Below are 25,421 nucleotides of genomic sequence, written 5' to 3' on the forward strand. Positions count from 1 at the left end.
CTGCTGGAACATCTGGGTACAAACTGCAGGGCTGGGCTAAGTGCAGGGCAGCAGGAGGGATTTCACACTGCAGTGCTGCATCATGCTGCAGTTCATCCCAGGTGAACCATCCTGCCCCACCCAAAGCCTCTGGCTACAATGGATCAAGTCTTTGCCACGTTATTTTGATTATTTGCTTACTGTTTCACACTCTCTGTGTCACATTTTCACACAGTCTCAGGGTATCTAAATCCTGGCATTAAAACCTGTGCTTTGCATTTGACTGCTCAAGGAACTTTCAAGCTTCAGCTTCTCCAGAGAAGGTTACAGAAAAGTAATTTCACCTAGGACACACCTGTCCTCTGAATGAGAGCCATGCTCATGTGAGTGAAATCCAGCAATGCTCAACTATCTGTAGTAAAACAGACAAAATTCCACATTTGGCAATACCCTTAAGTGATACAAAATTAAGCACACGCTAACTTGAAATTCTAAAAGTCCTACTGACACCTCTAAACTAAAACATGACAAAATGAAACAATGAGGGATTTCAAAAGAGACAGCATTTTGCTTTCTTTTTACACAACGTCTTAGAAATAGTCTTGAATACCATAGAAGAAATGTTCCCAGGGTGACTTGCACAATCTTTAACAAAGCAATTGACTTTAATCAATGCAAAACTCACATGAGCAAAGTTAAACTCAAGTTTTACCATGCTAAATATACACAAGCAGCAGATGTGTATCAAAAGCTACAACACTGAAGTAAAAGCTACAGAATCTTACAAGACCATGCTGAATTCCTTTATCTAATGCTTTGAGTAAAACTTCATAAGGCAAAAAATACCAACTGTGTAATTGTGTATGGTTAATACTGTTTGTTCTAATGCAAAATGAAAGAATTTATCACACAGAAAAATTACTGTCTCCTGTAAAATCCTCTTCCCATCTCCCCATGCACAGCAGGGATCACATTCCCACGTTATTACAGTTGGTAGTGACCAGAAACCAAAGTGCCACATAACAAAGAAAACACTTTACTTTATCCTCTAAGCATATTCTGATTTGACAATGAAAAAAGTCACACAGCACCTACCTTGTCTCAAGGAGCAAAGGAGTTGAAGACCACTTTGTAGTCAGAGATGTTGTCACAGCCTTAGAATCTGCTTGCACAAGTGAAGAGCTGAAGCAGACTCCAAGAACTGCAATAAGTATTCCCATTTTATAGGACACTGAAAATGATGAAGGAAAATAATAAGTTTTGCATTGTCTCTTCTTATAAATACAGGATCTCAAATATATTGAGAGTTATGTCAAGACTTTTAAAACTGCATTTAATGCAATACATTAATGAGATTATCATCCTCTCACCTGGGCTTACAAACTCACAAACTTGAAGAGAGGCAAGGAATTAACAAACTTACCCCTGAGATGCAATTAAACCTAAATCAATTCCAGTTTCCTCTGTGTTTATGCTTTCAAATGAGTTTCCTTCTGTCCCAGGACACCAATACCACATACTTCTTGTTTTAAGAGGTATTACAAACTACACACATTTCAGACTGGGGGGGAAAACAACTCACTGTTGATTTTATGGGAAGTAAAATCACACTTTGTGTCAGCACAGATCCAGCAGCTGTGGACTAATCCAGGCAAGGGTGAGGAACCCCAGTCAGTCCTTTAGGTTTTTTGGGGAATGAAGAAACAAGTATTTCCTGGCTGCACTAAGCACCACCAAATTTAAAAGCTGAAAAATAAATGAAATCACACAAACAGACTCAAATGATACAACCTACTGTGAGAAGTGACCAAAAAAACCCCAAATTATTCCATTTCTTTATTGTCCTTCATTGTGTGTATTTTCAAGCCTTTGTATTCTCTGGCCTACATCCCAAAATAAAGCCAAGGGGAATTTCCTTGCCCTCAACTCTTAAGCTTATGGAAGAGCTGAATTCTTCTGTTGGCTTTCCATTACAATCTCCAAAGATTCAAGCTTTTTTTGACTATAGTATATTTATATTTACTACACCACTACACCCCCCAATATGCACTCAAGTACTCTTTCATTTCTTTATCTTTTTTTCCTGGATAACTCATTTTCCATGTCCCCCCTGCACCTGAAAAAACATCCTGCTGCAATTCTACCTATATCACACCCAACAAGCTGCCAGGATCTAACTTCTGCCTCTTTTTTATTACCATCTCAATATAAAGAATAGGGTTATAAATCTGTAGCTCTAAGCTACCTGTATATATACATAAATAAATGAACCAAATCCTCCTCTCTTTAAAAGTTTACAGCCCTCCAGCCAAATGTTTCCCAACAATAACTCAGGCATTGTTCTTTCTCTGGGAATAAAACCAGAAATTCCTGCTGTGATCTCTAAAGAGCACACGGCATTTGCTTTATGCCACACCTGGGAAGCAGACAGATGGCATCACAGAATGGGCACAGCCATCACTCCCTGTGTGCAGAGGGGGAAGCTAAGCCAATATTTGTGGAGTGAAACATTGGCCAAGTGCAAGCAAAAACCACAGTTCACAGCTCCTCCCCAGATGGGTCCTTCTTATTCTCTGAAAATCACACACTGGAGTTCAGAATAGGTAAATGAATATGCCCAAGAGCACTCTCACGGCTAAAGCTCCTATGCTGCTCTCTTGTGCCAGCCTTCCTGCTCTGGGAAAAACTGAATTAAAGGCCTTTTTCTGTATGAAACAGGAAAGAAACCAAATGACATTGTCACCTGACACAGTTTAGCCAACTGAAAATCTGCAGATTAGAAATATCTACAAGTCCTCAATAATAACAGCCATAAAACAAAGGAATGACTGATATCTCAAGGAAAAAATACACCATGGAAAAAGAGGCAAGAGAATGAGCAAAAGTCACCAAGGAGATCCAGCTCTGTGCTAGGTAACAAAGCAAAACCCAGTCTGAATTACAACACCACAAAGCAGTGTAAATATTTTTCCTCCTTATTGTTCTTCCAATTACTCCGTTTAAAACACTCTGGAGAGCCTGCACATCCAGTCTTGGGGAAGGAATAACGCAGCCCACATTGACAATGCCATGTCCTGCGGGGTCAGTCTGGTGCCAGGCGGGTGAAGGGCAAAGGGAAGCGGGAGCGAGGGGCAATTCCTGCAGCAGGCACGGCTCTGGGGCACCGGGACCGAGCCGGTGCACGGCAGAGATTCCCCATATCAGCGGGCACCGATCGCACCGGGGGAGCACGTCCTGTAAAGGGCTCCCACTGACACCAAACCACGGCGATTTAACCGCGACCAGAAATCAGCCACTGAAGCGCTGAGCAGCCAGGGCTCAAAACATGCATTAAACCCGGCCCGTCAGGGCGTTAATGGTGCGGAGCATTAAACCCGAGCGCAGCCTCCGCCGCTCCCCGGTCCCGCTGACCGACCGACCCCCGTGGGGCGCGGAGGCCGCTCGAGGGACTCCGCTGGTGTCGGTCCCTCCGCGGGGCCCGCCCCGACCGCCCGCTGCCCCCCAGGCCGCCACCGCCGCCGCCCGCCGCGGGCCCGCCCCGCCACCGCCGCCTCTCCCTCAGGGCCCCGCCGGTGCCCGCGGTACCGCACCTGCGAGCGGCCGCGCGCCCGCCCGGCTCCCGCCGCCCGCGCCGCTTCCGCTTCCGCTCCGAGCCGGCGGCGCCGCGCAGTGACGGGGCCGGGGCAGAGGCCGGGGCCGCCCGCAGCCCGGGCCCGGGGCAGTGACGGGGCCGGGGCAGAGGCCGGGGCCGCCCGCAGCCCGGGCCCGGAGCAGTGACGGGGCCGGGGTAGAGGCCGAGGCCGCCCGCAGCCCGGGCCCAGGGCAGTGACGGGGCTGGGGCAGAGGCCGGGGCCGCCCGCAGCCCGGGCCCGGAGCAGGGCCGTGCCCACAGCAGCGGCTGTGCCCGCGCTGCCGTGCGGTCTCGGTTTGAGGAGGCAGCGCCCGAAGCAAAGGCGGAACCTGTGTGGTTTTTGTGATATTAACTGGCCCGTGAGCAATCGCAGGCTGTGCTGCTGGAAGGAGACCCTGTGCAAACAACTGCTCGTTTATTGCAGTGTAGGGACGGGAAGTGAAAGCAGAATACGGCAGGTTAAAACCAGCCGTTCTACATTTATCTTCTCTGCACCCTTTACACGTTCTCCATTACAACTGCCCTGTCCATGCCGAAGGTGCGGGCTCCGCTGGGCTCTGTGTGTGCTCCGTGCCCCCTGAGCCTTCCGTGGGCACCGAGGCCCTGCCGAGAGGTGCACAGAAGTGCAGCAGCGGCTCTGGGGGCTCAGGAGGGACGTGGAAAGGCAGACGGAAGCTGTGAATCCAGCCAGGCACAGGGAAAGGGAATGTCTCAGGAGGGAGCTGAACCGCAGGACAGGCTGGCTGGTGCGGGTCCTGGAGAGTGACACCCGCCGCGACAAACTGCTGCTCGTGGCACAAATACAAACACTGTTTGTGCTCCTGTTCACAACAGACACTAAGGCAGACCTAAGGATTACTTACACGTGATCCTGAAATTTCAACGGTTTTCCTCCTGGTTTCGTTTTAAAATATTATTAAATCTCTGAAACTGGCAGGTGTCTGTCTGGCTGAGTTCATCTGTGAACCTCAAAACATGAGAATATCATGAAGAATGCTGGTGTTCTGATGTGTGTAACCAAACGCGAGGCAGCCTTGCACTGTGGTCCCTCAGGGCTGTGATGTGCGTCATCTCCGAAGTTTGTGGGGTTTATTATTATTATTATTTCATTTTGGACCTCTATCCTAGTGATAGGGGTGCCCCACCCATATCCCCTTGTCCCTTCCCAGGATGAGGGTTGGGGACTTCGGGCAATCCCCAGGGTGCTTTGGGGACCCCGTGAATTTTAGGGGGTTTGGGGTGCTAAGCCCCAGAGCTCCGCCGTGTCCTTCTGTCCCTTCCCAGGACTCGTAGGAACACTTCGGGCGGCCTCCCCAGGGACTTTTGGGGGACCGCCCAAATTATGGCGGCTTTAGGATGGTTTTGGTGCGCTGACTCCCTCCGTGCCCTCCCCAGCGACGCCCAACGCCTTCCCGCCGTGTCCTCTTGTCACTTCCCAGACTGGGCGTTGGGGACTCTGAGGGGGAGTGTGTGACGGGGGGAGTGGTTTGGCCGGGTTGTGGAGAGCAACAACGGGGTGCAGAGCTCGGGGTGCGGCCGGAGCGGGTCCGTGGGGGCGGTGGCGCGGCAGTGGCGGGCCCGAGGGGGCGGTGGCGGGCAGTGGCGAGTCCGTAGGGGCAGGCAGGGCCCGGCGGTGACCGCCGCCCGTCCCGCCCCGCCCACCCCGCGTCTCCTCGGAGACCTCGCGGCGCGCGGCCAATGGCGCGCTCGGGCACAGCGCCGCCCCTCCCGCTCCTCGCGAGATCTGTGCCCGCCACACCCGCAGTGCGGACTACATCTCCCGGCGGCCCCGCGGGGCGGGCTCGGCAGCCAATGAGACGCGGCAGCTCAGGGTAGGCGGGGCTGTTCGGGACCAATCGGGTGCGGGCAGCTACAGCGGCGGAAGCGGCGCTCGGCAGCGGCGGCGACGCGGGGCGACCGGCCTCAGGGACCGGCGCACGGCACCGCCCCGGGCACAGGTACTGCCGCGGCCGGCGCACGGCATCGCCTCCATGTGCGGGCCGGGGCTGGCTCCGAGGAAGGGCTGCGGGTAGGGGGTGGCGGCCGCCGCTTCACAGCGCGACGGCGGCAGGGGGACAGCGAGCCTTCAGCCGGCAGAAGCACCGCGGAGAGGGCATCGCGAAGGGGCGGCAGCAGGGCAGAGCGGCGCGGTGTGGCCCGGCCCGAGGCGGCGGGGCCGTCGCGCTGCCGGGCACATCCGGGCCCTGCGGCCCGGCGCGGCGGGGCGGGGCGCGCAGGGCGGGCGCTGATTGGCCGGCGCCGCCCCGCCGCCATTGGCCGGGCGCCGCGCGAACCCGCCCGCGCGGGCGCGCCGGGGTGGGTGGGGCCGCGGGGCCGCGCCCGGAGAGCGGGAGGGACGGAGGGAGGTCGGGGACAGCGGGGCCGAGCCGGGCGTGTCGCGACATAACGGCCGCGCTGCCCTCCCGCAGGTGACATGAGCTCGCAGCAGTTCCCCCGTTCGGGCGCGCCTCCCGCCCCGCTGGGACCAGCGCCGCCGCCCATCCCCACCAGCGGCTCGGCCGGGATTATCGCCCCCGCCGCCACAGGTAAGCGCCATCCCGGCCCCGCGGCTGTCGGCAACGGGGGCGGGGAGCGATCCCGGGAACCCCGCCCCGCCCATGGCGCGCTGCCGCTCGCCTCGGCGGGAGGAGCAAGGCGGGCCCGGGGCCGGGCCGGGAGCTGCCGCGGGTCCGCGTGCTGAGAGCACCGGGGCGGCTGCCGGGACAGCGCCGCAGAACCGGGATGTGCCCCGTGTCTGCGCGCAGGTGCCTGACCCGCTCAGCATCTCATGGAGCTGGAAATGGGGCGGGAACTGTGATCGCAGCTCCTGCTGTCCCTGCCGCGGTGACAGGTTTCCAGAAGTGACTGGGGGAGCAGCTTCATTTTCAGGAGGTTTTATACTTGTTTTCAGCTCGATATTCACATGCATATTGTATTACATGTACAGTTTTTCATGCTGTTTGATCTGAGACTTAATGGCAGTTACTTAGATAATTATTTTTCACTTGAAAGAAAAGTTAGTTAATCAGTGTTTAAAGGAGGTGTTTAGTTGGACTTCTCAGAGTTGACCCCAGATTCCCCAACATTGCCCAACCCATCAGCTCTGAGGGGAACAGACAGAAGCAGTGCCAGAATTCCCAGTTTTTCCATCCCTGAAAAACTGAACTTCTTTAATTTCCGACATCTCGTCTCTGACCTAGTGGGTGACCAAAGCAAGCTTTGTAATAATTCTGACCTTTTTCCCCAGTGAGTGAGGAATCCAGCCGTGAGCCAGAAGTCGCTCCCAGGGAGCACATGGGCCCCAGCGGCTCCATCCAGCCCCGGGAGGAGAAGCAGGAGCCCGTGGTGGTCCGGCCATACCCACAGGTCCAGATGCTGACCCAGCACCACCCTGTCCAGTCTGGGGCCCCAGTGACAGTGACAGCACCACCAGCACATTTGACTCCAGCTGTGCCACTTTCTTTTTCAGATGGACTTATGAAGGTAATGAGAGGATTCATCAATACAATCTGTATGAGTAGGTTTTGAGAAAAAGTAACTTACACCAAAACCTTCCCTGCTTTTGATTCTAAAGCTTTCCTTGCATGTTCTGCTAACTGTGCAGTGTCTTGTGGGTTTGGCTGTTCTGGATGATACGCTGAGGACTTGCTAGTGTTTCAGCCATGATTTCTACCAAATTTCCATTTTCTCTTCAAGATATAATGTTAACTGATAATATCCAGTGCCTGTAGGGCCATACCATAGCCCTGACAGATTCCACTGATGACCCATGCCAAAACCTACATATTTCCAGTACAATATATGCCTTTTCTTTGTTTGGAATCACCAAATGTTCTGTATCTTTCCTCTCCAAATATTAAGCCATACTTAAATAAACTTTCTCCTCAGGCTTTGACCCCACAGAATGATTGCTGCTTCACCACTGGGCTCTCATTTGAAGTTGCCAATGTTTCTGTTTTTCCATTTCTTGCAGCCTCCCTTGAAGCCCACCATGCCCAGCCGGCCCATTGCTCCTGCTCCACCCTCCACTCTCTCAGCTCCCACAAAGGTCCCTGGGCAAGTGACTGTGACCATGGAAAGCAGCATCCCACAGGCTCCAACAATCCCTGTGGCAACCATCAGTGGGCAACAGGTCTGGTTTTCTGGTGGCTTTTCTGTTCCATCTCACTGCATGCTCAGATCAGTACCAGTACAGCTGAGGGAATGTAAAGAGAGCAGTTTCCCTGGTCAGTGCTGCCTGGACCATTAAACTTCAGGCTTGGTTATCACCATCTCTGTACTGAACTAGGACAAAATTTGAGGGAGTCTGTGTAGATAATTATTTGAATTTTTTCCCCTCTAACTTGGCTGCAACCAACCCTGTTGGTTTGAAAATAGTTTGTCAGAACAGTCACTACTAAACCTCTCAGGGTTTTGGTGTAAAGTGCCTTTAGGTGGGCTTGAGTTAGTCTGGCTAAGGATGTGCAGCAATTTCATTAATTTATCTTATATTAATATCCCCAGGAGGTCTAGAATTATAAAAAAATAACATTTGTTCCAGCATTTGCCAAGTTTCTGCCATTTTCTCAAGTTTATTGGAGAGGTGGTGTGAAACTCTGCCTTAATGTCACCAATGCTAGAAGGGACAACCCTGTGGCTGTTTGTGGGTGGCTGCTGGGTGACTGTCACCAGGTACCAACCATCAAAACACACCAGGGAAACAGAAGTGTTTGCATCTTCCAGTGGCAGCAGGCTCTGTAACTTTATCCTGTCTCCTCCACTCAGCTTTTAATGCATGCAGCCTTGGTACACCAAGTATTCCTCCAGGATCTCTTTTCTTTCCCTGAGGCTGAGATATGGTGATTCTGTGGCCACTGATTTTTGTCAACACAGCTGACTTGTTTTGTTCTTGAACTCTGCAGGGGCATCCCAGTAACCTGCACCATATCATGGCCACCAACGTGCAGATGTCCATCATCAGGAGCAGTGCTCCTGGGCCTCCCCTGCACATTGGAGCTTCTCATCTGCCCCGAGGTAAAGATGCAGCTCTGCTGGCCCTGCCTCCTGCTCACAGGCTCTCAGCCCACACCTCTGAAACTCCTTACTGCTAATGCAGCTATTCCCTCAGATTTTAAAACTGCTGGCCTTTTAAGAATTGTGTTGCTTTCAGCCATTTAGGGCAGGCCCACGTGACAGTGTTTAAAATGCTGGCAGATAGCAGCACATCTGTTATTCTAATTCTTTGCTGTTAAAACAATCGAGAAAAAACATCCTCTGGTAGAGACACACCTGCTCTGTAAAATGTCATGTACATTCTGGGCAGCAAGTATTGCTCACCTCTGGCAGTTGTGAGCCACATTCTTGTGTCCCCCTGTCACAGGACCACTTGTGTGTTGTTATGCATGCTAACACATCATGTTGTGTGCATTTGCATTTTCCCATGAGTTAAATGCTGGTGATACCTACAGGCTCTTGTTTCCCAGCATTTTGAATGCTGGAGCTTGTAAAACAGGAGATCAGCCCTTAATGCAGCCCTGTGCTCAGCACAGCCTGGCAGATTTCTGACTCCAGCTTGGCTTTCAAAGTCTTATGGGTTGGGTTTGCAGTTCAGCTTTAAATTGATCTGAATTCCAAGTACCATTTGTCAGTTTAATTTCCTTTTATGCTCAATGTTATTTGCTGACTCACTCAAGAAAAATAAACTGATGTGAGCAAAAACATAATCTTCTTTAACTAGAGCAGTTGGAAGACTGTGGAGGTTTCTCTGTAGCTACAGTAGTGTTGTTCACCTGATTCTGAGGGGACAGCTGCCACAGACTTGTACTCTCAGTACACATTTTCTTTTTTTCCCTGCCCTTTTTGTCTGGGTTTGAATATTAACTTTTGAGGTAATTTCAATGGGGGACATGTACAGAAGATATACAACCCAGTTCATCATCTGACTGCAAGGCTGTTTGCCTGCTACTGTGATTTATTATGATCAGGAGTCATCAGACAGGAGACAAATTAATCAGTTGCAGGTTTAAATAGTGTGGAGTTTTGGTCTTGGTTTTTTGGGGGGAGGTGTAGCTCTTTGTTTTGTTTTGTATGGTGTTTCCCTGTTCTTTTGCAAGTGTATTTTTCTTCTGAACTTCATCAGCTGCAGTGAGATCATTGCTGGTACCAGATGACTTATTTACACTTTGGCCCAGTAATCAAACTGAATTATTTCTACTGATTTCCATAGCTTGGAATAAGAAAACATGGCATTTGCAATACAAGGCTATTATAGGGGAATAAGAAATACATCTAAAACAAATTAATTTAAAGTAATACCTACCCCTCCACACATGCTTTTGTAAACCTTATGTATGTTTATTGAAAGCCTTATTTTTACACCAGCATCATGAACTGCCCTGAATATGAAATGCATTAGAACTGAAATACCAGCTGATGTCAGGGTGTGTCTGTGGTTGTGATGGAGCTGAATTTAACATGTTTGGTTTCTTCCCCAGGTGCAGCAGCTGCTGCAGTGATGTCCAGTTCTAAAGTCACCACAGTGCTGAGACCAGCCTCCCAGTTGCCAAATGCAGCTGCAGCCCAGCCAGCAGTGCAGCACATCATCCACCAGCCAATCCAGGCAGGTAGCAGCCAGGCAGCTCTGCCCATCACTGACCTCCAAACCCTTCCTGGCACTCAGCTGTAATGTATAACCTCCACTTATTTGTGTGCAGCTGCTGTCAGCTCTCTTCCAGCTCTATTTGCTGTATTTCCTTCATAGACCTGGTGGGTTTTAATCTGGCTCCAAAGTGCTTAGAAACTGGGAAGACAATTTCATTCAGACACACTCAAATTTTAAATTCTCAAAGATCCAGTACAATGTGCTGGTGTTAATTTATTGTTCAGTATATGAATTGATGGAGAATTTTTGAAATCTCACTATAATATGCTTCTGTATATCTTGGCTTTTGTATCTGTATAAGGAGAAGATGGTAGATCTTGTCTCCCTAGAGCAGTGCTAGTGTTCAGCCCCAGGACAGAGGGTTAAACATCTTCCCACTGTGCTTTCACTTAGGATCCCAATCACCTCTAACTTTGTGTGTACTGGAATTTCCTGTCTTTTCATTTTGAAGGGACCTGATCTTTGAGGTTTTTCCTGACCTTCGAGGTCTTTAATGTTAATTTTGTTGCTTCCTGGTTCCTGTGCTGTATGTGTGTTGAAAACCAAGACAGTTCTGCTTAAGAGCTTGCAGATAATTCAGGAAGACTGGAAATGTCTCAGAATGCCAAAACTTAGTGACGAGGTGCAGGGAAACCAGTTTTAATCAAGTAATTCCTAGTTGTTCTCTAAACTGCAGAATTTCCTTTCTGAATGTTCCCTCTTTGATGCTTCTTTTTTTTAGTCACGTCCTCCTGTGACAACTTCAAGCACTATTCCTCCTGCAGTGGTGGCAACTGTCTCAGCCACGAGAGCTCAGTCCCCTGTTATAACCACAACAGCAGCACACGCCACAGAGTCAACTCTCAGGTAAAACCTACAGAAACTCTGAATGTGACAGAAATTGCAGCAAGGGGAAATGTTAATCAGCCTGAGCTGATAATCCTCTACTTATGGGAGGATATAAAATGGAAATAGTAATGCTTTTGCACAGTGCAAATCCTTGAAGTTCTGTGAATAAAAATGGGTATAAGCATGAACTTAGAGACATTTATAAGGGTAAAAGGGCTTTTTAAGGGCTCTGTGTTATGAAAAGGAAAGACCTTAAGGAATCATTTTTGAACCGCGGAGTTTGTGTTGCAGGAACTTGTGGGTATTTGGCCTATATTTTTTATAAAGACACAGTGAAAAGTGACATGTGAATGCTGAAAGGAAGTTTAACTGATAAGAGTTATGATAACTCCTGGCTGGGTTCACAGAGCAGATGAGGACAGAACATTGTAGCTCCAATTCCTTATGTTGCTTTGCCATGTGATTGACAGCAGCGCTGCTGTCACCAGGGAGGGCACTGAGGCCTGATGTGTGTGCCTGTGTTGATGTCCCCCACTCAGTCTCCAGAAGGTTCCCTTGATGAGTTCTTGTCTTGCCCTGCAGCCGCCCCACGCTGTCCATCCAGCAGCACCCGCCCTCGGCAGCCATCAGCATCCAGCGGCCGGCGCAGCCGCGGGACACGGCCACGCGCATCACGCTGCCCTCGCACCCCGCCATCGGCACCCCGAAACCACAGCTCCACACCATGGCCCAGGTAGGCAGCACAGCCCTCCTGCTACTGCTTGAGCCTTCTTTAGAGCCTGCAGGCTAGTATTACCTTTTGGAGAAGAATTAGTATGAGTTAATAATGAATGTTCTGTACAGTCGTGCAAGGTGATTCCATACTAACTATAGATGTTAAATGTAGTAGTCTTCTAACTTTAAGATTTTTTTTTTCATAGAAAACCATTTTCAGTACTGGTACTCCAGTGGCAGCAGCAACCGTGGCACCTATTTTGGCAACAAATACCATTGCTTCAGCAACCACAGCTGGTGAGTATTCATAATGCTGTTGTAGAAGCATCATGAGGGATGGGGTTTGTTGCTTTTTGTTGGCTTTCTTTGAATTTAGAACCCAGTCATTTCTGAGCAAATATTTTTTCATAATAAAGACTGAATTTGGAGGTGCATGGCTTTAGGAGAGCAATTACTGAGTTCTTCAGGGAGGTTGGTTTGGGGGTTTTGCCCTCTTTGGGATATGGATACACTGGCATGGTAGGGCTCTATAGAAAGATCTCCTGTTAAGTTTGGTTTTTCCCTTCAGGTTCTGTATCTCACACCCAAGCGCCTACAAGCACCATTGTTACCATGACAATGCCCTCCCATTCTTCCCATGCTACAGCTGTCACGACCTCAAACATCCCAGTTGGTGAGTGATTTCAGTTCTCAGAAAAATGTGTAACTCGTGCTTCAGTTTTTCTCTGCATGCTGGAAGTGTTTGTGCATGTTAGCAAATTAAGGAGGGAAAGAAAAGCAGTTCAGGCTGGGAGAAACCAATTAACACGTCTAGTATTCTAATTTTTTTTTAATATCAGGAAGAAATAGATGTTCCAGGAGGAGCAAGTAATAAAATGGCTTTTTTACTTTCTCTGTTGAATTTTTAGACAAACTTGGGCCTTCTGGCATTTCAAAACCCACATTGGATACTGTAAAAATTTTAACTGCTTGGTGATAGACTATGGCTTTCATAGCTGATTTTGTTAAGTTACTTCATGTGCTTCTTGAGGTGTTAGGTGTAGCCTAGCTGGATTTGATTAGTGTGTTCACTTGAATGTAAAACACAAAGGCCCAAAGGTGGGAACTTTTATTTGCCTGGATGCCTGTGGAATGTGTCTGAGATGTTTCCTACAGAACTACATAAATTTCCTTTGGTTCATCTGTTTTCCTGCTGACAGCCATTTCTTTTGAAATCTTGTAATCTCTTCCCCAGCCATAAATTTCCAAGGAGTGAAATTTTATCTCATACATCAGTGTTTCTTGTAAAGTTCTTGCAGGTGTTTTCTTCCTTTTCATGGCCTCTGTCCACAGACACTTGTCTGCCTTGTCTCATTTCCAATGCTCTTGTTCTTGACATTAGAATGGTTTGGGCTGATCCTAAAAAACATAACTTAATCTGAGCACTGAGGTGACTTTATTAGCAAGTATCATTTATATATGTATTTAGAATATCCATCCATTCTGATATAAATTGATGAGAAATGCTTTGTTCTCCTTTTTCTTTTGGCCTGTTGTGAGTAGGAAATCATTTGGGGGTAGGGTAGGTTGTTCTGGGTTGAGAGGGAAGGGAGTGGAGTTGGTTATTTTGTATTGATCTTGCTTTGCAGTGCTCACTAGCCTTTCCTTTGACTGTCAGTTGATGACGTTTGTTTTCTTGCAGCTAAAGTGGTTCCCCAGCAAATCACCCACACTTCTCCCCGGATCCAGTCTGACTACACAGCAGAGAGGAGTAACCTCATACCTCTGTCCAGCCACCGGGCATCTCCCAACCCAGTGGCCATGGAAACCAGAAATGACAACAGGTGAGCAGAACCAACAGCTCTACCCATGAGAGAGTGTGTGAGTAGGGTGTGAGTGCCCTGTTCTGCTGTGGTGGAAATAACACTGCAAAACCTGAGGGGGAGGATGGGATTTGGTAGTTCAGGGAGTGCTAAAGGGCACTGAGGGTTACCTGTTGAACTCTGTGTAACACTTGCTCTCTTTGATGCCTGTAGGCAGTCGGTGCCTGTCCAGTTCCAGTATTTCCTACCCACCTACCCTCCCTCTGCCTACCCTCTGACTGCCCACACCTACACCCCCATCACCAGCTCCGTGTCCACCATCCGCCAGTACCCAGGTAAGCCCAGCTGGGGTGGCAGCCTCAGGGCTTTGTTGAGCTTCTGAATGTGCTCTAGTGATAGAAGGAGCTAAAAGGATTGTGCTTGACTCTGACAATTAGTCACAAAAAGTCTCTGATGATTTGTTGGTTTTTTTTCGGGAGTTTCGTATTTGATATCTCAAAGGCTCTGTGTCTAGAAGTAAAAGTTTGAATCTACACATTAAAACAGTTTGGCTTCTCCAAACCAAGCCAGCTCTTTGGTGCATCTTCATTCCCTGGTGTTCTGATAATATCTTTTCACGTGAATGTACAGTTTGAGAGAGATACCTGAACCAAAAAGGGAGAAACTAATTTGCATTGCACACTTGCATCAGTGTTCTGTTGGGAAAAATGGAGCAATTAATGTATTTGAACAGTTACAGTAATTTGCAGTCAAAAAAATTATGCACAACCCAAACTTACGTGATTCTGTGACAAAATTTGGAGCACTTTTACCTTACCAGGTTGTTTAGGGCTGTTCTGTATCATGGGATAATTTCCACTATCCAGACTGCAAGAACATGCACATTGTGGATTTTCATGGAATATCTGTGTCTGCTGGCAGCATGATTCCTGTGAGCAGTACAGAGGAAATTTAGAAGGACTGGGAGGTGGCAAAGCCCATTTGTTGAACAGGAAAGTGTAGAATCATTGGGCTCTTTAGGTTGAGAAAGACCTTCAAGGTCATCAAACCTAACCATTAATCCAGCACTCCTAAAGCCACCATGAAACCATTTTCCCAAGTGGGAAATATATTTTTATATATAATATATATATTAATATGTTTTATATATTTATATAAAAATATTTATATTTTTTAATTCTGCCAGGGTTGGGGACTTCACCACTTCCCTGAGCAGCCTGTGTCAGGGCTTAACAACCTTTTATGTGAAGAATTTTTTCCTACTATCCAATCTAAACTTTCCCTGACAGAACATAATTGCACACAGTCAGGGGTTCCAGTTCTGGAAGGATATTGGGGTGCTGGTAGGCTAATGGTCATTTGTATAAATGCAAATATATGTTCTTCATCTGGAGCTCATTGACAGAGACATTTTCATAATTAACTTGTTAAATTGACTTGAAGAATCCATGGAAGGTATTAATTATGGCAGCTGGTGGTGGCAACTTAAAGCAGAGCATTCAGGGTATGAGGAGGAAGGTGCACCTATGCTGAGCACAGCTGGGTGAGGGTACAGAGGATTTCAGAAGAGACTTTTTAAAAGATCACTGAGATAAGGAGAGTTAGTGCAGAATTTTGGTTTACCAAATGCTGGTTGTGTTTTATTTAATATCCTAAAAGGATTTTGTTGGATAGAAAGTTTTGCAACAACAGTGTTTTGACTAAGAGAATAAATGTGCCACGCTTTATACAGAGCCATTTTCAGGGACCTGGGTTTCAGTTTTTGATGCCTGTTTTTAGAGTGTCTTGTCAGCACAAGAACTTGATGGAAATCCTGTGACAATGATAAAACCAGCTTGTTCTGCATTGTTAGCAAGCAAGGCCATTGTTGGCAAGTTCACACTTGCATTCTGTGTGTGGCTGCAGAAATCCTGGTGCAGCTCTGCAGAGCCTGGAAATCTGGAGATCCAGGGTCTGCAAGTGGCCCAAAAGAATTAAAGTGCTGTAATGCACTCTATAGTGGATCTGAAAAGGTGGAATCTGTTGTTTAGAGCTGTGAATTTATTTAAATGATTGAGCTGCTTAGAGCAGGTGTATTTTTGGGAACATTGTTCTGCCACTGAAATATAATTTTATTCATTTGAGCTGTGGGATCCAGCCTATAACTGGATCCTTGTTCTATCTGGCCTGTTGTGATGCCAGATAAGGTTATGTTCAACTTCAGAGTTTAGTCAGCTTCAGAGCACAGTAAATTACTTAGGTTTCTGATTACTTTAAATCTATTTTTTAAAGAGGGAAAAATGCCAAGTGTTGGTACTTACAAGCACTGTAAAATACGATAGTGGGCAAAAATAGAGCACAGCATTCTGAGACTGTAATTTGAGTCTGCCTAAAAGCAGAGTTAAACTGCTCTTTTCTCTTGCTGCAATTAGAAATAAAAAATGGAATTAAAATCAACAGTAATTAATTCCTCTGGCAGACAATCTTCCCTACTCTCATATTTACTACTGCAACAAACAGATGGGCAAATTAACATTTCAAAGCAAAAAATAATCTTTGAAAAGTTGTGTTTGAGCAGGAGGTGGGAGGGGGAGCTGAGCTGGTGACCTGCTGCTGAGCTGTGTGTGCTGCTCCAGTTTCTGCCCAGGCACCCAACTCTGCCATCACGGCGCAGACTGGTGTGGGAGTGGCCTCCACCGTGCACCTGAACCCCATGCAGCTGATGACAGTGGATGCATCTCACGCCCGGCACATCCAGGGCATCCAGCCTGCCCCCATCAGTGCCCAGGGCATCCAGCCTGCGCCCATCAGTGCCCAGGGCATCCAGCCAGCGCCCATTGGCACCCAGGGACTGCACCCTGCTGCACCCATGGGTGCCCAGGGGCTGCAGCCAGCGCCCATCGGGGCCCAGCAGCCACCAGGAGACACTAAAACCTCAGGTAAGAGCAAGCAGCCAAGTCCTCTCTTCAGAGTGAGACAAAGCAGCTGAGCTTTGAGTCCTGCACCTTTAGCTGTGACTCATGATGTTGTTACAGTCTCTGTGGTCCAGAGGTGGACACTGAATACATCTATGCACGTACTCTCCCAGCAAATGCTTGTTGGCTGTTTCTGAAGTGATTTATTTTTAAAGCGTGCTAGGTGGAGCCTGTGGGTCACCTTGGGTGGGTTACCTCAGTGGAAAACACTGGCAGTGCCTGAGCTTAAACAAATGCCATCAGTAAGGCCTTGTAGCAAAAGTAATTTACAAGTGAGTGATGTTCTCTGGCTGTGCATGAGATCCCAGGAGCAATTAGGGTACAGCCAGGTACCTTCTGTTGTTGGTAACCTGATCTTGAGCTGTGACAGAAACCATCTTTCATTGTAAGTGATTGGTCTGATGAAGCCCCAAGAGCTTACAGGAGGAGTGGGAGATGGCATCCAAGAGAATGAGCTGTTGCATAGCTGGCAGGCACTGCACAGGGATTTCCTGGCTGTCCACATGCTCTGCATCCCTCAGCTGGCCAGACAGGCTGGCAGAATGCAAACACAGCTGATGTCACTTAGAGCTCACATGTGTTGCCACATGGGCTCTACCAGAAGTGTTGCTCTGTTGACCCAGTTGTGTTGGTGATCTCGCTAGTGATTTCTGCATTTTCCTTGTCTTCTGGAGAAGATTATTTCCCTAGAAGTGGTTGTTAGGCAGGAAGTAGTTTCCTTCTTCCCTGCAGAAGGTTCAGTGATCAGATTGCTCGTGGCAAAGGCTCTGCTTACAAAGGAGTCTGAAAGCACTGCAGTTAAGAGACTGAGGGACTCAAAAAATGGACAACATTTTTTCTGTAGACACCTGCTTTGTCATCACATTCCCTTAAGTAACTGCTGCTTTCCCCTCTCTGTTTTTGTCTCCGCCCGTGTCCATGTCCATCCTTCCCAGCAGTAGTCTTGGCAGATGGAGCCACCATTGTAGCCAATCCTATTAGCAACACATTCAACACTGCATCTGCAGCAACCACAGTTGTGCAAACCCACAACCAGAGTGCCAGTGCCAGTGCTCCAGCCCAGGGCTCCTCGCCACGGCCCAGCATCCTCCGCAAGAAACCGGCCACGGACGGGTGAGTGCAACGGGGGTGACACGTGGGTCACCCACCCAGCCAAATGGACTCATTTCAGTGGAGATAAGCAGTACTCCAGCAGATTATTCAGTCAGCAATGGTTATAAGTAACCTGCTGATCAGTGAAACAATGATTTTCATCCCCCAGGGCAGGATATAGTTTTCTGTAGTGTCAGTAATAAAATGAGAAGGACAGTTTGTCTCCTAGGTCTTGAAAGTGACTTTTTGAGAGAAAGTGGATTTGAGGCTTTCTTGCTTAGTGTGATAAGGAGTTCATAGTCTACTAAAATTAGAATTGGGTGCTTTTTCTTCAGTGCTTTTCTTGGAAGAATATGTGGATGAGTGGAAAGGATAGGATTAGTACCCTGCTGTGAAATCTGATTAGGAAAAAGGGAGGGAGTAACTTAAACTCTTAAAATATTTTATGTTGCCTGTCTATTTTTAAATGCCTTAATAAAGAGGCAAGAGACAGCTTTAGAATTAACAATGCATTTCTTCCCAGCTAGCAACTGAAAATGTGTGGCACTAATGTGTCCTGTGAGATTAAAATTGCATACTTTTTATGTGGGTGGAAACCTTTTTTAAGGCAGAGAAGCTGTGGGCTGTAAAACTCAAAGAGAAGTTAAAGAGTCAGGTAGATCACTAAAGACTGTTTCAATTTGTTGATTATTTTGGATAACAGTTTAACTTTTGGTTCCACTGGAGACTGAATAGTGTCTAAAAGACCCTAATCAGCCTTATCATCCTAATATCCACACTCAGGCTTTGAGGTCCTGCAGTCAGGCTCTGACAGTCACATCCAGCTAAAGGGAGCAGATGCCCATGTGAGCCCTGTTTAGCTTCAGGTGATTTGCTCATTCTTGAAGCAGCAGTGGCATGGCCAGGCCCCTTTGTCCACTGCTGGCAGTTGCAGTAAAGTGTTCTCACTGACAGGATGAAAGTAAAGCTGGCATTCTTGGAGAAGCTCTAAAGTGGGGGAGACAAGGCCAGAGCAACTAATATTTTATTTTAAAAGAAAATAAAATAGCTAATTTGAAAAGTAAAATGAGACTTTGTGTAGTGAATTGATTACACTGAAGACAGAGCAGTGCTACAACCATAACTCCTGTCCTGGTTTAAGAGAGCTGATTTCTTTGCTCTCAGGGGTGTTTGTCTTTGCACAGGGAGGTGGGAATCCTAGATCTGTCTGTCTCTTTCAGGCTGGCAGTCCGGAAAAGTTTAATTCCCCCTCAGCCACCGGAAGTGGCCAGCACGCGTGTGGAGAGCACGATGCGAAGCACGTCTGGCTCACCAAGGCCTGCTGGGTAAGATTTCAGGGAACAGCCACCTGCACCGTAATAGTTGCATTTTATTTATCTGAGTTGTATTCTTTGGCTATTGGCGCATTTCTTTCTTTTGGGAAACAATCTATTTTGAATTTGTGCCAAACTGAAACAGCCTTGACAAGTTCTGCTGTTTGTGAAGCTGTGGTTATGAGCTTTCACAGAAACAAACAAAAACCCTCTGCTAGTGTAAGGGGAGATAGACCTCAAAATTTTTTTCTATAGTACTTGAAAATTAATTCTGAGGAAAGGTAAATGCAACTTCTGCCCTGCTTCACTTGAGTTCAGTGGCTTTACAATTTGTTGTTTTATAACTGTAAGCCACAGCGGGAGCTCCTGCAGAGGATGGGGCCAGTACAGTTGTGGGTAAAAGCTCCACTTGGCTGCATTGTAGAACTGTTTTAATCCTTAACAAGTATTTTGAAGTTACCTAGAATTAGTAATGAGATTTGTTTGTCACAGTGAATGGAAAAAAGTAGTATCTGTAATCAATACAGATAGAAAGGTTAGATTAATCTGCAATCAATACAGATTGGAAAGGGAGAGGAGGAGGAAATATAACTGAGATTAAGCCTTCTCCTGTTGCTAAATAGTTTATTGCACCAGGTGGGTGCAGGAAAAACTGAATAGTCTGACTGCAGTTTGGCTCATTCCTTTTGTGCTGGGTGCTCCCAACCGAGATACACTTCTCTTCATTTCTCTTTGCTTTTATCTGTGCTCCAGGGGCAAGCCAAAGCCTGAAATCCACGTGTCCATGGCCACCCCAGTGCCTGTGTCTATGGAGGCAGTGTGTAACCAAGGTGGTGAGCAGCCCACCATCACGGTGCCCCCGAGCTCCCAGCAGCCTCCCTCTGCCATCCCCACCATCATCGCAGCTGCCAGCCCCACCTCCCAGCCTGCAGCAGCCCTGTCCACCATCCCAGGGGCTGTGGCAGCTGCCCCACCCACCTCCACCACCATCGTGGCAGCTCCTGCTCCTCCATCCACCATGAGTGGGGCCCTGTCAGCGGTGCTGGGCCCTGTGGTACCAGAGATCAAAATCAAAGAGGAAATGGAGCCCATGGACATCATGCGGCCGGTATCTGGTACGTGCCTGGGAATCATCACCTTGGGTTTTTGGGTTTTGAGACAGTGGAGGAATTAGGGTTAACTTTTTCAACAGTTTCATCTTGAAAATGGAAGGACATCTCTTCCATGGTAGCACAGAGCACCAGAGTTCCCATAAGATCTTTTTTGCCTTTCTCCTAATTTCCCATGAATCCACTTCTTATTGTGGCTGCTTTGTTCATATTCAAATGATCCAACTCCAAAGAGTCTTTGTGAATTCCTTGCCTAAAATGCTCATGCTCAGCAGTGGTACCAACATATTATGGAAGAGCTCAGTTTAATTCCATTTGTTTACAAATCCTACTGTTCAGGTGCAGTGGCCTTTCTTGTATGTGAGGAATTCATGGCCAGAGCAGGATTTCCCAGGGCCCTCATGTGATTCATGCATATTTTTCTCTAAAACTTTTCAAAATGTTCATTATATTGCCTTACTTTTCCAGCTTGGCCATAGTTGCTATCAAATGGCATGGTCAGTAAATTCAGATCCTTACAGATCTTACTGGGCACTGTATAGTGGCAAAGTGACAGGAATGCATCCCACATTCATGGGTTTCAGCGTTCAGGTTTAGCTGTTGGTTTTATCACTCTCCTTGAAGCTGTGTGTTGTCCTGTGGAAAGCAGCTCCTTGCTGCAGCTGTGTCTGGAGCATGGGCAAATAGCATTAAGCTCTTTGGGGCCCTTCTGTCTCTTCCTGGCATTTGTGACCAAATTGTCAAGAGATCCGATCCCAGAAATGTTGTGCTGCAGCCTTATGATGGCTGATTGTCCTTCCAAGTTCAGGGAGCATTCCCTCAGATGGCCTGCCAGCTGCACAGGTGTGTTGGTTGGTGCAGTGACCTGCTGAGCAGTGCTGAGGGCTTGGCAGTACAAGCAGACCCCTGCAAGCAGAGTGCTGCAGTCCTGCTTTGGTTCCATCTGACTCTCCTCTCATGAGAGAGTCGGGATTTGCTTACTGACAGTGACCTGTGCTGGTGTACATACAGAGGGGTTTTTACAGTAACACAGAGAGATGACTCCTTTTTGTAACATTGAACATAAGCTTCAAATATGAAGCAATTGAGGGACAGACGATTAGCTCTGCTCTCATTCTTTATGTATATGCTACACTAAAGACTTTAGCTTATAAGCTTGTCCTAATAATTACTGCTGGCTTAATATCTGGCCTGTTGATGCACATCATACCCCTCACACTGTGCTCAAACAGGACCTGCTGTTGGAGGTGGTGTTCAAACAGTGCCTTATCTTCCCACTGCTGATGGCTGGGTTGTTCTTTCTTCCTCTCAGCAGTTCCTCCCTTGACTACAAGTACTGTGTCTCCATCTTTGGCACTGCTGGCCAACAATCTTTCCATGCCTCCGAGCGATTTGCCACCTGGTGCCTCCCCAAGGAAGAAACCCCGTAAGCAGCAGCATGTCATCTCCACAGAGGAAGGGGACATGATGGAAACAAACAGCACTGATGATGAGAAATCCACCGCCAAAAGTTTGCTGGTGAAGGCAGAGAAGCGAAAGTCTCCTCCAAAGGAGTATATAGGTAATGACATCTCTGATGTCTTTGTTGTTATTCAGTATTTTCTCTTCTGTTTGTTTCTCAGAGAAGGTGCTTTGTCACATTATCACTTCCTAAATACGAGTAATAGAGAATCCAAGTATCTGTTCTTCACCACTTTTTGTATAGTGTGGTGGTGTTCACAGGGGTCCCAGGATGAGGGAAGAGATGAGAATTTTGACTCCATGTTTCAGAAAGCTGATTTAATCTTTTATTATATATATTATATTAAAAGAAAATGATATGTTAAAACTGTACTAAAAGGATAGAAGAAAGGATTTCACCAGAAGGCAGGAAAGGAAATCTTGTGACTGACCAGAGAGTCCGAGCCAGCTGACTGTGATTGGCCATTAATTAAAAACAGCCACATGAGACCAATCACAGATGCACCTGCTGCATTCCACAGCAGCAGATAATTATTGTTTACATTTCATTTCTGAGGCCTCTCAGCTTCTCAGGAGAAAAGATCCTAACAAAAGGATTTTTCATAAAATACGTCCGTGACATTATAGGGCTGGGAAAATGTCAGGCAAAATGAATTTTCTCAACCCACATTGTGTATGAGGCAGCACTTACTAACCTGCTGCTGGATTTCTCAGGGATGCCAGGCTGCTTTCAGTGCTGATGATAATGCAGCTGTGGCTCCTTTTGCAGATGAGGAGGGTGTGAGGTACGTCCCCGTGCGGCCCCGGCCACCCATCACGCTGCTGCGGCACTACCGCAACCCCTGGAAAGCCGCGTACCACCACTTCCAGAGGTACAGCGACGTCCGCGTCAAAGGTCAGTCCGGGCAGGGAGCACAGAGAGGGGGGCAGCAGGCTGCACTGGCAGCTCTGCCTCTGTGCATGAAAACATGCTTTGGTTATTGAGGGATCTGCCTTTGTGCAGTGATAGAAATGTGCTCACTAAAGGTATCTCATAAAAGTGATGTGCTGTAGTGATAGGCCGCGGCTGAGTGTTCTCGTCGGCCACCTAACACTTGCCAGTTAATCACAGGCATTCTGTATTTAGTGTAACTTGTCAAGTAACAAAAATAACACAATACTTTTTACCTAATACAAGGAAATCAGAGATCAGATACTGTCTTCCAGACTTTTCAGCTAGTGTTTTAGAATTTTTAAGCAGACCGGTTTTCACAACTCTGCAAAATACATCTAGGAGAGAGTAAAAGTAGTACAAGATAGACCATTTATTTGTGTTTGAAACACTGAGCACTGCATTCTTTAAATGAGAAAAAAATGGGTTATGATATAATTTTTCTGAAAGTACAGATAACCGGTTAGTCAAAGCAGCAGTCAGGTACACGGCAGATGGGAAGTCACTTCCCTGTCTGAATCAAAGTGCTGCTCATTGTCATTTATTAGGATGTAGGGAGAGCAGAACTTGGGTTATTGTTGTTTGAGAGGAGAGGTCTGGCCAGCTCCTGAAATTTGAGTCCTGTATTCTTGTGTTTCCTGGTGACAGAAGAGAAGAAGGCCATGCTGCAGGAGATTGCCAATCAGAAGGGTGTGTCCTGTCGTGCACAAGGCTGGAAGGTCCATCTCTGTGCAGCACAGCTGCTACAGCTGGTAGGTGCATGGGGCTTGGAGCTTCCTGAACATGGGGGAACACAAAGCTGTGTAAGGCAGGAAGACATTCTTACAAACTCAGTACACTGGGATGCCCCAAAGGAGCTGGTGTATAGTGCCCAAAGGGAGTGGGACATGCTTTCCCCTGTCTCAGGAATGTGGCATTAAGTGGCTTGGAAACTTGGAGTGTTGGTTTTGATCCAGACATAAGAGCTGATGTATTTTGTACAGATGATCAAAACTGGCAACTCCCTCCTGCTGATGCACAGGTCTGAAGAAGCGTCTGTTTGGGATGGTGCGGCTGATCTGAGGAGGCAGCACTGATCCACATTCCTGGATGCTTCTGTTTCAGGTTGGGGGTGAGGTAGGTGCTCTGCATTTTAGCACCAAACTCCCCAAAACCTCTGCATTCCTGGAATAGTATTGTGAGCAGTAGGGGAAGCAGTTGTGGTAGGAACCATGTTTCTTCAGAAGAGGAGCAGTCCTGTAAATAGGATGTTAAAAGGAATGATAGTGCCACATTTTGTCAGAGGCTCCATCTTCTGAATCACTGACAAGAGCAGCTGAGAGGGGAATGGATTGTCACTGTTTCTGTGTAGCTTTGGTAACATGGGCGAGTGTTGGCCAGCTTGGCAGTGACCCTTCTCATGAAGGGCTGATGTCTTTTAGACAAACCTGGAGCACGATGTGTATGAGAGACTGACTGCCCTGCAGGAGGGACTCATTCCTAAGAAAAAGGCAGCAACTGATGATGACCTGCATCGAATCAATGAACTGATACAGGTAGGTCCTGTGGCCAAAACCCAAAACCATACCCTTGGTTACAGGGGTAGTTAGTAAAAGCTAAAGCTGACATAAAAACCCCATGTGGGTTCACTGCCTGTGTCATCAGTTACACGGGGCACAGGGAGGGAATTGGGAAGGCATTCTGTGGTTAATAACCAGTGTTTCCTTTCAGGGGAACATGCAGAGGTGTAAACTCGTGATGGATCAAATCAATGAGGCTCGAGACTCCATGCTAAAGGTCTTGGATCACAAGGATCGTGTTTTGAAGCTTCTAAACAAGAATGGAACTGTCAAGAAAGTGTCCAAATTGAAGCGAAAGGAGAAGGTTTGAACGCAGACCAATGACTTTGGAAATGGAGAACGTGTACAGAACAGAGCTGAACCTTTTTGTAGTTTGGGTTTATTTTTAAGCAGAGCATCGGAATAAAAAAGGATGAGTTTAGGGAACAGATGGACACGTGAAGCCTGGTGACCTGAAGGGATTGTCCTTGATCTTGTCATAATGAACAAAGATTTCTCTCAGGCTCATCCCTTTTTAAAGTCTTTCCAGTCCCACTGTTTAACTCCTGATGTGTCAGGTTTGGAGACACGTGTAAGGCAGGAGGTTGTGCAGGGGACTCCAGGAGGCTGACACACAGCTATGGACCCAGACAGCAGCCAAGCTTCCAGCAGTGGAAATGGCACCTCTTTCAGTTACCCCATTCAGTTCTCATTCTGACCTTCCAGTGTCTCAAGCAGCCTTCTTACACCAGTGCCACTGCACTATAGGGGATCTGCCACAAAGAATCTCCAACAGCTCAGAAGCCCTAGCTGTCAAGATTAAATATAAAATTAAAAAAAAAAAAAAAAAGAAGGGGGGAGGGGGAAAATCATTTCCAAGTGATATTGTAGTGTCTGTGTCTGTGTTGGTGCTCTGGGATACTTGTGTTGAGGTACCTCTTGCAAGAGGTGCTGTAGCTGGTGTAATGTTAATTGTACGTACCACATACATCCTGAAAACATGAATAAAGGAATTGGAGGGTTTTGTATGTGAGCAGTTCATGTACCTTTGTGCCAGTGAAACTCTTCAAGCTGTAAACTTGAAAACAAGCTTTGGAAGGAGCCTGAGAGGAAGAGAGCATGTTGGGAACCAGCCAGCACCCTGTGCTGTGGAGGGTGAGTAATGCAGTTCAGGTCCTAAAGATGAAATATGGATTTTTCCCCATGCACTTGTGCAGTTAACCTTCATATTTTAGAGAAATTGCTAAATCAGTTAATTTTTAGTCTCCTCAGCAGGAAACTTCAGTGTCATGAACTAACTGTTAAGAATATATTCTTTTGCTCCTCCAGATATAGTGCTGCTATGTTGCCTTTATTCAGAACTGAGTTCTTTCAGAACTTAGACTAAAAATATAGTATTTAATTCTTATTTCCTAATTTTTATAATTCA

At 47.3% G+C, this 25,421-nt stretch overlaps 2 protein-coding genes across 9 annotated transcripts in view; one reads left to right on the forward strand and one right to left on the reverse strand.

Moving 5' to 3' along the window:
• Positions 1 to 3,729, reverse strand: part of UGGT1 (UDP-glucose glycoprotein glucosyltransferase 1) — a 41,144-nt gene extending 37,415 nt beyond the window's left edge. The window contains exons 1-2 of one of the 4 annotated variants that reach the window (XM_074546805.1): positions 3,570 to 3,729; positions 1,075 to 1,210 (exon numbers count right to left, since the gene is read on the reverse strand). In XM_074546805.1, coding sequence (XP_074402906.1) covers positions 1,075 to 1,199 — 125 coding nt within the window. In that variant the 5' untranslated portion in view covers positions 1,200 to 1,210; positions 3,570 to 3,729. Of the gene's footprint in view, positions 1 to 1,074; positions 1,211 to 1,561; positions 3,484 to 3,569 lie in introns of those variants that run through there. The other 3 variants (XM_074546804.1, XM_026795038.2, XM_026795039.2) reach the window with 3 other exon arrangements.
• Positions 3,730 to 5,409: 1,680 nt separating this feature from the next.
• SAP130 (Sin3A associated protein 130) lies at positions 5,410 to 25,025 on the forward strand. Of its 5 annotated transcripts, XR_012581578.1 has the most exons (22): positions 5,410 to 5,568; positions 6,040 to 6,156; positions 6,858 to 7,093; positions 7,584 to 7,742; positions 8,512 to 8,623; positions 10,084 to 10,208; positions 10,972 to 11,096; positions 11,661 to 11,811; positions 11,999 to 12,089; positions 12,361 to 12,465; positions 13,474 to 13,615; positions 13,808 to 13,929; positions 16,210 to 16,512; positions 17,484 to 17,661; positions 18,861 to 18,965; positions 19,707 to 20,068; positions 21,375 to 21,623; positions 22,293 to 22,418; positions 23,103 to 23,206; positions 23,438 to 23,570; positions 23,876 to 23,989; positions 24,165 to 24,268. XR_012581578.1 is itself a non-coding variant. In XM_074546806.1 (21 exons), the coding sequence occupies exons 2-21, from the start codon at positions 6,045 to 6,047 to the stop codon at positions 24,321 to 24,323; spliced, it is 3,180 nt and encodes a 1,059-aa protein (XP_074402907.1). In that variant the 5' UTR covers positions 5,410 to 5,568; positions 6,040 to 6,044; the 3' UTR covers positions 24,324 to 25,025. The 5 variants fall into 5 exon arrangements, 4 of the variants coding, with proteins under 4 accessions (XP_074402907.1, XP_074402909.1, XP_074402908.1 ...); XM_074546806.1 differs by lacking the exon at positions 23,438 to 23,570 and having other exon boundaries at positions 24,165 to 25,025; XM_074546808.1 differs by lacking the exon at positions 23,438 to 23,570 and having other exon boundaries at positions 21,378 to 21,623; positions 24,165 to 25,025.
• The last annotated feature ends 396 nt before the right edge of the window (positions 25,026 to 25,421 follow it).

Source organism: Zonotrichia albicollis, chromosome 9 (assembly GCF_047830755.1).
Source record: "Zonotrichia albicollis isolate bZonAlb1 chromosome 9, bZonAlb1.hap1, whole genome shotgun sequence".
Lineage (NCBI taxonomy): Eukaryota > Metazoa > Chordata > Aves > Passeriformes > Passerellidae > Zonotrichia > Zonotrichia albicollis.

Bases quoted from the DNA above. Each gene is read 5' to 3' on its own strand.
- SAP130 (XM_074546806.1), top strand. From the start codon at position 6,045: ATGAGCTCGCAGCAGTTCCCCCGTTCGGGCGCGCCTCCCGCCCCGCTG. The intron at 12,090-12,360 runs GTGAGTATTCAT...TTTTCCCTTCAG, and splicing joins TGCTTCAGCAACCACAGCTG to GTTCTGTATCTCACACCCAA. The intron at 23,990-24,164 runs GTAGGTCCTGTG...GTTTCCTTTCAG, and splicing joins GAATCAATGAACTGATACAG to GGGAACATGCAGAGGTGTAA.